Source organism: Taudactylus pleione, unplaced genomic scaffold (assembly GCF_031769625.1).
Source record: "Taudactylus pleione unplaced genomic scaffold, aTauple2 ptg000012l, whole genome shotgun sequence".
Lineage (NCBI taxonomy): Eukaryota > Metazoa > Chordata > Amphibia > Anura > Myobatrachidae > Taudactylus > Taudactylus pleione.
The window spans coordinates 12,583,461-12,595,642 of record NW_028284415.1 but is presented as its reverse complement, the minus strand read 5'-3'; the positions used below and the strand labels follow the sequence as shown (position 1 = coordinate 12,595,642).

Here is a 12,182-nt window from a genome sequence, read left to right as displayed (position 1 = left end):
CAGAAGAGTTCCAGGAAAAACAGCAGCAAGCAGATGTCCCCGGAGCTCTGACCAGAGAGGTTCAGCCCTGACCTACCATGGTAGCGCAGCTTTAATTGGATATCATCAGTATTGCCTCTCCATGCCCTTCGAGATACTGTGGTCAGGGAAACACAGAGCTCATGACTGCAAGGCTGTTACAGATTCGATGCAAGGCATTGTGTAGCAATAAGTATCCGCCACTGTAATAGTCATATGCATTGCTTTAGAAGTGTGTATGCGACCCAAAAAGAACAGCGATACCCATTTAAAATCCAAAGAAGCGATATGACCATTATTGGGCATGTTGTTGAAGAAAGCCAGAAGACGACCAAAGATTAAAACTATTGCCTGATCATCTTCCAATAACAGTACAGCAGCAGTCCTGCCAATCGATGACCCGAGAGGTAGAACGGGTGCAGGAAGTCTGGCCCATGTGTGTAACTTTAGATATAATGGTTAATAAGGGCAGTTGGGGAGCATATTGATTGATGTTATGTAGAGACACTAATTCATAACTATTGACAGGAAAGTGGGAGGAGAATATCCCCAGATTCCCACTAGAAATGAGGGAATGCACAGGGGATGATTGATTTGCTTGCCATGAAATGGTCAGATTGTGGCATGGATTTTTGTACTGGATCTGTCAGTAAGGACCCAAACCCAGTAAAAGATCGATCAATAACAATCCAAACCGCATGCAAGACTGTGTGTGCCTATAAGCCAAAAAGCACAACGGATTGTGCACTAATGACTTTAATGTGGATCTGACATGTCATATGCGTAAACACTGGGGGACTTGTGTCTGCAACAAAATCAGACCATCTGTAATTCCCCACAAATCTGGAAAGTATGTAAATATAATTTATGTAATTAAAATTGCCATTTTAAAAAATTATGCAAGTTTATTACCATGAAGTTATTCAGTCTGTGCAGTTGATTTTTATAGATGTGTTTGATTAACCTTTTCACCAGCACTACCGATTTCATTGTCTTTTCTCATTTGAATATATATCCCACTGCCAACACAAAGTAGAACAAGTACACAGAAATAGTGCCCCCTTTGCATCTCACACCATCTGTAGGTCATAATGAAATCTAAGCACTCAATAACAAAGTAGAAATTACATATTTAAATACATGACAGAACACATTATAATTAGCTAAAAGTTTTTGGTACCTTAATCTCTAGATGTGACTATGATTTTATGCTGTTTTTCAAGAGACTTAATCATCAAAAACATATACTTTAATGTGGTTGTGCACCATAGGATAATATATCTCATTAGTAAATGCCAACCCTTCAGTTGAAGTTATGTTGGTGGTGCTTACCTGTGATTAGCACCTACCACCATACAGCTGTGTGTTTTAATCCAATGCCTTAAGTCTACTAGAACTATACAGTACATGCTGAATGAGGTCTCATACCAAGGCTTGCAATATCCCATCCATTGCGATGGTGCCCTCAATCGTCAGGTAGGAAGCATTTGACAATGTTGCAAGAGCCCAGTCCAGAAAATCAGCCATTCTCTTCTGTTTGACATCAGGACGTGTAATAAACCTGTACAATGACAAATTAATTTATTTTATGACCTTTAATAAGCAAACTTTTTTTTCTCCATGTTCTAAAAGGGACTATGCAATGGTTGGACTCTAAGGTTAGGGTGTGAAGTGATACCGAAATGAGTGAACATATATATTATGCCCAATATGTGGTCACTGACATTATGCTTCTTGTATGCCCACTACTTTACCTATTAATCCTCTTTTATTTATTTTATTTGTTTATAACTTTATGGTGCTGGGGATTATGCTGCTTATTCGCAATACAAAGTACAAGTGGTTAAGAAGCACCTGTAGTGGCGGAAATTCTACACAAAAGGAGGTCTGTTACAGTGTAATGACTCAGGTGTAAGTGTAACCTCAGGCTAATTTACTAAACTTCCAAAGAGGATGCCGTCACTTCTACAAATCTCTGTTGTCTGCTACCGACATCTTGTGGCTGATCTCAAAACATGTATATCTCTATCTCTCTCTGTACAGTATGTTTTTTTTTTATATATTTATACACACACACACACACACATATATATATATATATATACACACATACACACACACATATCTACAAACACACACATATTATATATATATATTTATATTAGGGATGTGCACCGACCCCCGTGTTTTGATTTTGAATCTGTATTTCCTTCAAGGTTTTGGATCTGGATTTGGTTTTGCAAACCACCCTCAAGTATTTTGGTTCTAAATTTTTTAAATAAAAAATAGATAAAAACAGTTAAAATTATGTAATTTATGCAATTCAAAACCTGAATTCGGATTTAAAATCAGAATCGCAAAAAGAACAGAACCGTGACCCAGATTTACCCGGATCTCCTCAGATTAGAACTGCGAATCGGATTTACCCGGAGAACTGAACATCTCTAATAAATATATATCCAAGCATGGATTGGCACTCCAAACAATAAATGAAACTTCTGCCGGTGCCCTCACAGAAATGCAGCAATAAAGAACTAAACCACTTCTTGTCAGTTGTCTTGTATGCTGTGAGTGCCACACCATTTGTTCTATAATTTATTATATATATATACATACACACACGCACACGTGTGTGTGTATATTATATACATATATATATATATATACACATACATATACACACACACACACCTTAAGCAGGAAGAACAGAACTCCAGTCAAATAGTACATATAAATGACATGAGTATATTTAGCACACGCAGCAACATTTTGCATATACTGTGGTGTGCAAAGCTTGATTAGAGATCCCAAGTAGATCCAAAACATTGGCACTTTAGCAAAAAAAATCCTGCAGTTTATATACAGCCTCTATGTTTGTGTATGTAAATATTACACACACACACAATATATATAATATATATATATATATATATATATATACACATACACACACATACACACACACACACACGCACACACATACTTACACACCATATAAAAAGGCAGCACTTTTCAGAACTAATAGGATGTGCAAGATCCATATAAAAAGAATCAGAATAAACTCACTCATCTCCAATCTCCAAATACAGACCAGACGGATAGCACAAACTGAGGAAAATCATGTGGATTGAAACATACATTCGGCTATTACAAATAACGTAATTACTTAAAACAAATGGAACATGTGTTTCATAATCTAATAGTGTGCTGATCCTTCTTGTCTGTATATGGAGATGGGTGAGGGTATACTGTATATGCAAAAGTATATGTAAATATACACAGACACACACACAACATATAAAACAAATATAAAGAACACAAGGTACAATAACATAAGAAAATCACCAGAGTGCAAAAACTTCAAATAAAGTGGCCCCGTGGCTCCTTAGACGATGCTACCTAAAACAGTCCTTCATTAATAAGGCTCATGAGAATACAAACATAAAAACAGACATATAACATTGTAGTCTAATGTCTGTAGGAGGCGTCTAATAGGAAAATGCACGATCGGCTCAAGATCACGAGCATCGGTTGGGATGTTTGCAGCGCAAGCAGTGTCACCCCGTCCCCACCCCCAAACGGCAACAGTATGCCCCATCATTCTCCGGCTTAGGAGGGACTGCAACCAGCGATCACCACATGCACTGTAACATTCCTGTGCACGTGACGATCATTAAACTTCAGAGTTGTGCGTAAACCATCAGGTTTATGTACAACCCTGAATCAGGCAGATAGTGTATACAGTATATTGGTACATGGCCACTTTATTTCAAGTTTTTGCACTTTGGTGTTTTTCATACATTATTGCACTAGAGAGTGCCCTTGTGTTCTTTATTCTTTCAAGTTTTGGATTTGGTGTGGTACAAGTTACCTACTAAATTTCTCATTCCAGGATGGCAGCCAATCTCTATCACCACTTATGTTTGACTTATTGTTGTGCATATTAAATTGAAAAACCTTCTTTTCTCTCCTATAGATTTCATTTAGTATCACGGTATATTTATGGTTTCTTTATTTCCAATTGTAAACACACACACACACACACACACACACACACGTAGTTATAATGCCGACGCCCAGGAAGTAGTCTGATTAAATCCCGGCGTCGAAATTCCGACATAGGACTAAAGATAGGCGTTGAAATCCCAGCGCCTATCTTTAGCCCGACGACGGAATCCCGACAGACGGCTTCCCGAACGAAGGTAAGCGGGGACAGGGTTAGCGTTAGCTGCGGGGGAGGGGGGAGAGGGTTAGATTCAGTCACCCTCGGGGAAGGTTAAGGTTAGGCTAGGGGGAGGGGGGGTTAGGGATAGGCACCCCCAGGACGACTTTGGGTTAGGCACCACCCCGGGAGTGTTAGGTTTAGGCACTTCTAAGGGAAGGTTAGGGGGGAGGGGTAGGTAGTTACCTTGTCCGCCAGGATTCTGACTGTTTGGTCTTCCGGCGTCGCTATGCAGCTGCCGAGATTACATACCCAACATAATATATAATCTGAGAGTCCAAGCCCATACACAATCCATAGGCTGATCTGGCACGTACCTGAATGATGCGCTGTATATGGTGATGCTCCTACGCCACCCTCCTGCTACATCCACACAGGTGAAATGGAGACAGGCATGGTTTATATAGGGGTTTGATTAGTCTACATGGCCATCTTGTGTGTTAATAGGCCTCAGATGCTGATTTACATTAAACTCGCAAATTGAACTCGCCGTCCTGGAATCAGACTATTCTTTCGGGAGTTTTTTTCTGCTATTTCTGTGCGACTTTACGACTCGCAACCTATTACATCCATAGAATTATATGTTTAACATGAAAAACATCTGGATGGCGTGTTTGTCCAGTGCAAGCGGGGGTGATGTGAGTTTAAAGTGAGTATGCATTTTCTGGTAGTCTATATAAATGCAACGAATGCAAACGCGTCTTGCAATAAACTCACATTTTTAAAAACTCGGTCCCTATTACATGATTCTATGTACGAAGTGAAGCAATGCAGTGCCCGCAGCTTTTTATCACGCTAAGTCCCTTTGTGCTTCATCTGCGACTTTGTAAGTGCTTAAAATTCCTGAGCGGTTAAGATCTCAGCCAAGCGTCTGTAGCACACTTTAAGTGAGGATTCACTGCATCTGCATGTAATGGGAATAAGGTGCACAATTTACAGAAAAAGACGGTACGATACACTTCTTGGAGCGTCTCACTCATGCCGAGCATCTATGCAATGCTTCTTTTGTTTAGAATGAGAAATCGCAGTTTTATAAGATTTACGGCATGCAGAGCGTGCCTGCTGGGAGCAGTTCCGTATAACACCAGCGATACTGGCAGGACAGAGAATGCTGAAAGGGTGAGTTATTGCACAACCTCTCTGGTGACTCTTTTGAATACAAATCAGCGCTAAGACATCCTGCATCTCTACACCAAGCGGCAATGTAAGAAGTTCCTTACTCCATACCACACATACACTACTGCTTTTGAGGATCTTTATTCTTTTGTTCATTAAGCGTAGTTTGTGATCATACACTATATCATGAGAAAAGGTGGACGGACAGAGTGGGATCACCTTTGAGCCAACTTCCAACAATCCTTCCATCAAGTGCTTCACTCAAATGCTAGACACAGCACAGCAGTAAAAAAAAAATCACATTAAAAGTTGTCCCAAACAACATCCCAACCTAAGGGTGAGATGGGAGCACTCAAAAATTTGAGCAGATATTCTGACATAGTTATCAGTCAGGCTGATAAATGTGGGGTGATCATGGTACAGGATTTAGAGTCCAATAAATGTGAGATTTATTTCCAAGATACAGAGAGTTGGCCACTGACCCTACATCAGTTTTCAAGAGCGAGCTTGACTTTGTACTCCAACAAGCTGTGTATGATAAAATTATATCTTCTTCCACCAGCAGGGCATTGCAGAAGGACTGGCCTAGGGGATGCAGTCAGGATGTCGACGGTCTAAATACTGACCGTCGGCATCCCGACTGTCTAATCCCGGCAAATGTCTAATGACCAGCGTCGACATCCCGACGCGGGGGAGGGTTAGGTTAGGGGCCTTAGGGTTAGGCAGCCCCCCGGGAGGTTAGGGTAAGGCTGCGGATAAGGGGGGTTAGGGTTAAGCTCTTGTGGGGGAGGTTAGGCACCCCTAAGGGAGGATTAGGGTTAGGGGAGGGAGGTTAGGTTAGTAAATATAAAAAATACTCACCTGTCGGGATCTTCACTTCCGGGCTTCCGCTGTCAGGATTTGAGCTGCCGGCCATGCGGCTGGCGGTAAATCACACGGATTCCCTGGCCCAGTACCCCAATAATCTATACCATCCCTAAAATCATAGCTAGGAAATCTTTGTACTACAAGATTTTTCAATATCTTCACTGTTTTTACAGCTGGTTGAGCAGGACCAGAGCAAGTTCCTTAAATACACTACTACTTTAACAAATTACAGGAATTGATCCCTTTGCTACCTGAATGTACCTTAGATGAATCTAGTTTATACACGAACATTCCACATGATGCAGGGCTCAAGGCCATTCGCAGATTGTTGACTAACAACATCAAGCATCAGGGTCCAGAGGTCACTTTATTTTTACAGCTACTAGAACTTACCTAGACCTAAAAAAATCAAAGTAGGTCGTACCCAACGATAATATGAGATATGGTAAGAACTTACCCTTGTTATCTCTATTTCTACGAAGTCCATAGGGTTCTACAGGATACCTTGGGTTATAGGCGATGACGTCAGACATCGGGCACCACAGAGTTAAGTTTTCAGCCTCCCAGGATGCACTGGGGTCCCTCTCCTATACCCCGCCCCCAAGCCAAGGCAAATCAGTTACGTAACAAGCCATAGGCCGGAGAAGGAGAAGAAAGATCTGGAACACACAAGAATCACATTCTCGCCAAAAGGAGATGGAAAAACCGGTGACCAGAGCAAAGCCCATCTGCAGTACAGGTGCGACAGGGCGGGAGTCCTGTGGAACCTTATGGACTAAATAGAAATAGAGATAACAAGGGTAAGTTCTTACCATATCTCATATTTTCTACTTCAGGGTCCATAGGGTATCCACAGGATACCTTGGGGATGTCCCAAAGCAGTATCCTTTAAGGGTGGAGACACTCCTGTGCTGAAAGGAGAATCCGCCGCCCGAAGGAAGCATCCTGAGAGGCAAAGGTGTGAAATGCATAATACCTCACAAAAGTATGGACAGCAGACCATGTGGCAGCCTTGCACAGCTGAACAGCCGAGGCACCACGATGAGCTGCCCACGAAGGACCCACAGACCTAGTGGAATGAGCCCTAACAGAGGATGGAACAGGAAGGCCTTCATGAATATATGCTTCCGAAATTGCAAAGCTAATCTATCCTGCCAAAAGTTTGCTTAGTTGCAGGCCAAACCTTCTTACGGAAGCCATAGAGGACAAACAAGGAGTTCGACTTCCGAAAAGAATTGGTGCGGTCAACATAAATCCTTAGAGCCCGCACCACATCCAAGGTGGCCTCACCAACTGAGAGGTCTGGTGAATTAAAGGCTAGCACTATGATTTCCTCGTTGATGTGGAAACTAGATACCATACCACCTTCGGGAGGAAACAAGGGCAATTGCGAAGCACCGCCCTGTCCCTATGAAAATTGAGAAAGGGAGGTCGACATGAGAGAGCCCCCAATTCTGAGACCCTTCTGGCCGAAGCAATGGCCAGAAGGAATAGAGTCTTAGCTGTAAGCCATTTTAAATCCACTGAGCCCAGTGGTTCAAACAATGGTCCTTGGAGAGCCCTCAGGACCACAGCCAGATCCCAAGGAGCCACAGGTGGAACAAAGGGAGGCTGAATACGAAGTACAACTTGCAAAAAGGTGCGGACATCAGGAAGAGGAGCAATCCTACGCTGAAACCAGACGGCCAGGGCAGAAACCTGCACCTTCAGAGAAGCAAGGCGAAGACCGTGATTTAAGCCAGCCTGTTGGAAAGCCAACACTCTGGATATCCGGAACACCTGAGGATCATAGCCTCTAGGGTGACACCACTCAAAAAGAAAGTATGCCATACTCGATGGTAAATTGTTGCAGACGTAGGCTTCCGATCTCTTAGCATGGTATTAACTACAGAGCTGGAAAAACCCCTGGACCTTAAGAGGGCTGTATCAACAGCCACGCCGTCAAAGACAGACGACTCAGGTCCAGGTAAAGGCAAGGACCCTGTGACAACAGGTCTGGATGTAGAGACGACAGCATCGGAGAGTCTACGAATAGACTCCGAAGGTCTGAGTACCAGTGACATCTGGGCCACACTGGAGCTATCAACAGGAGCGTGCCCCCTTCTTGCTTGAATCTTCGAACCACTCGAGGAAGAAGGGAGAACGGAGAGAAGAGGTACGCAAACTGGAAGGTCCACCGGACCGACAGAGAGTCTACCAGAAGAGCCTCCGCATCTCTTGTTCTTGACCCGTACACAGACAGCTTGTTGATGTGTCGGGAGGCCATGAGGTCTATCTCTGGAGGGCCCCACTTGTCCACCAGGAGTTGAAACACCTCCTGGTGAAGAGACCATTCTCCCTGATGTACGTCCTCCTTGGCGGTTTATGTAAGCCACCATGGTGGCGTTATCAGATTGTATCTGAACGGGCTTTCCGTGGAGAACATGTTTTGCTTGCTGGAGAGCACCGAATACCGCAAGAAGTTCCAAGATGTTTATTGGAAGCGCAGCTTCTGCCGGGGTCCACCTGCCCTGGAACAAGTGTGGACCCGTGACTCGGAGACTGGCGTCCATCATCAAAAGGACCCAGTTTACCACCCAAAAGGGACGTCCCCTGTTCAGGTGAGACGTTTGCAACCACCAGACCAGAGACAGACGAACCTCCGGAGAAAGCACCATGGTCTGTGTCTTTATCCGATGGGGCAACCCATTCCATCTGGAGAGGATCAACTGCTGCAGAGGTCTGGAGTGAAACTGGGCATATTCCACCATGTCGAAGAGTGACACCATGGAGCCCAGTAACCTCATCGCTGAGTGAACAGACACTCAGCAGCTCTGAAGGCAACTGCGTACCTTTGCCTGTAATGCAGAGATCTTTTCCTCCGTCACAAAGATCCTCTGTTGTTGAGAGTTCAACAGGGCCCCGAGATGGAGCATCCTCTGCGAGGGAATCAGGGCGGATTTTTTCCAGTTTATTAACCAGCCGTGATTCTGCAATACTGATATTGTCAGTTGCAGATGAAGCTGGAGGACCGCTGGAGACCCAGCTAACAACAGAAGGTCGTCCAGATAAGGCAACAAGCGGACTTCCTGCATCCGCAGGTGTGCTGCCATTACCGCCATGACTTTGGTAAAGACACGAGGCACTGTTGCCAGACCAAAAGGGCAGTGCCTGGAATTGAAAATGTTTGTCGAGCACTGCAAAAATGAGGAATTGCTGATGCATTAAGATAATGGGGACATGCAGGTAAGCGTCCTGAATGTCCGACACCATGAAATCCCCAGGCTCCATCGCCAGGATAATGGAACGCAGGGTCTTCATCCTGAACCGAGGCACCCTCAAGGACTTGTTGAGGGATTTGAGGTTGAGGATGATTCAGTAAGATCCATTGGGTTTCTGCACCAGAAAAAGATTGGAATAGAAACCAATGACCCTCTGGGAGAACGGAACACTTTCTGCTGGGGGGCCTGCGCCGGAAGGAGAGGGCATACCCCCGGGAGACCACCTCGTGTACCCAAGTGTCCTTGGTAGTCAGACACAAACACTGGGCGAACCGAAGCAGGCGGCCTCCCACTCTGGGATCCCCCAAAAGGGAGGCCCGGTCCGTCAGGCCGAAGGCTTGTCATCCGACTTGGGGGCGGGGCGTTTGTACTCCAAGCCTGTTTCTTGGGCCCGGCCTTTCTTGGAAAGGACTGCACTTTGGACCTACCCTGGCCCCTGTAGGGCCGAAAGGACGAAGTACCAGACCCCGATGGGACTGTAGCCGATGGCAGACACGCAGACTTAGCTGCTGCCAGAGTGGCCACTATCTTGTCCAGATCAGGGCCAAACAGGACCTGTCCATTAAAAGGCAAGCATTCCAATCACTTCTTGGAATCTGCGTCCGCTTTCCAAGAGTGCAATCATAGGGTGCGGCGAGCGGCCACAGCTGCCAAGGAGATTCTGGAGGAGACCGATATCCAAGGCTGCCTCATTAATGTACGTGGCCAAGTCTCTGAGATTGCCCACTAACTCCGCCTGCTCCGTAGAAGAGTCAGAATCCAGAGGCGCCTCCAAACTATCAGCCCAGCGCTCCATGGCTCTGGCCACGCAACTCACGGCCATAGCCGGGCTGGACGCCCCCCCAGCAAGGGAATAAATGGACTTAAGGCATATTTCAACCTTGCAATCCGTAGCGTCTTCTAAGGAGGACATGGGCAAAGTAGCACTCCTCACTAGGCGTGTTACATGAGAATCCACTTGCGGAGGAGATTCCCAGTTGAAGAAATAATTATCCGCAAAGGGGTATGCAAAAGCCAAACGTTTTTGAGGCTGGTACAGTTTACCCAGATTCTTCCACGCCTCCTCTAAATGATCCACTAGCTGACCAGATAGAGGAAATACAGTGGCATCACCCTTAATATCCTTGAAGAAGGCGTATTTGGATTTGGACAGGGGGGGGATCGTCATCTTCAATAACCAAGGCCGCACAAACTGCTCGTATAAGGCCAGTTATATAGACCTTAGTCTTAGACTCCACCTCCTTAGTGTGGAGGGGCTCCTGGTCGGAAAGGTCAAAAATCTCACCGTCGTCAGACGACACATCATCCTCATCATACGGCTGAGGCGCTTATGCTGCCGCAATGATGACTCCCCCTGTAAAACGTCCGACAGGTGTTGCACCGTATTGGACAAGGAATTCACCCACGCAGGCTCTTGTGAGACCTGGGGGGGCGAAAATGGGAGACACTGGGGTACCATCAACTGTCTGGGGAACCCCTGTATAAGTGAGGACACCACCGACTGCTGTGATAACCCCATCTGGGGGAACGCAGGGGGCGTCGCAAGCTGGCCCACAAGGGTTGTAAGTGCCTTAGCAAGACAAGCCCAGGGCGGTTCCTGCACAGGCACAGTGCCAGAAATCGGGCGTGATATAAGATAACACGACCTACATAACCCCTCAGCGTTTCCATCACCCTCCGCTAACGGTACATTACATGTGGTACTTTAGCTGAATAGGAAAATCACGTTCACTCTCAGACATGATGAGTGCAACGGAATGTATGTGACACACCTCACAGAAAATGCTTGTATAGTGAGGCAATGAACACCCTGCAACACCGCACTGCAAGGGCTTTAGCAGAGGAAGAATAGGGATAGCAAAATGGCTGACAGTCACAAGTGATAGTACAGGCAGCAGCGCTGGCAGTAATAAATTCCTGCACTATTAGCACTGAGATCAACTACACAGACCAGAGCCTGGTAGGAAACAGCGCTGCATACACCGACCTTAATCGAAGGTGAGGTATGCGGGGGGACCAGGACCACGATGCCACCGTCTTCAGCGTCCAGCAGCGCTTGTTAATCACAGAAAATGGCCGCCGAGGAGCATAGAGGAGGTTGGCCCCGGGGAGGAGCGCTCACACAGGCAGCCAGACCGCTCTGGAGAGTCAGTGTGCAGCGGGGGAGGCGCCGACTGTATACAGGGAAGGCGCGCTCCCCTGGCATGCATTTAACCCCTGGGATGCCGGACTTTGCCGCTCAGCCGCAGCCCGCTGTCCCAGGAGAATAGTGGAAGTGCAGGTTAATACCTGGCTCTACTTGCAGCCAGTCCCCAGGGAGCCCCCTGCCTGGGGACTTAGGACTGTGTTATTCGGCGGGTACCCTCCGCGGGACACGCCGCTTACCTTCCCCTTGGATCCGGCCACAGTCCAGGCAATCCGGGGTCACCGCTAGCTGTGACCCCGGGCACCCACCAGCATCCATTGGTACTGGTGTTCTGGTCTGGCGGGGTGGAGGAGCGACAGCATAGACGTGAGTACTGACTGTCTATGCTGTGCAGCTCATTTGTGCAGCCACAGCTGCCTTGAAGAAACTTCAGGGGCCATAACAGCCCCACTCTGTTACAGGTGCTCCGCCTCTGAGCCGGGCACCTACGAAACTGATTTGCCTTGGCTCGGGGGCGGGGTATAGGAGGGGGACCCCAGTGCATCCTGGGAGG

At 46.2% G+C, this 12,182-nt stretch overlaps 1 protein-coding gene across 2 annotated transcripts in view; it reads right to left on the bottom strand.

The window, feature by feature from the left end:
* Positions 1-12,182, bottom strand: part of TBCD (tubulin folding cofactor D) — a 376,677-nt gene that overhangs the window by 324,323 nt on the left and 40,172 nt on the right. For both annotated transcript variants that reach the window (XM_088468636.1, XM_088468637.1), the window contains exon 8: positions 1,447-1,579. In XM_088468636.1, the coding sequence (XP_088324762.1) occupies positions 1,447-1,579 (133 nt within the window). The remainder of the gene's footprint in view (positions 1-1,446; positions 1,580-12,182) is intronic.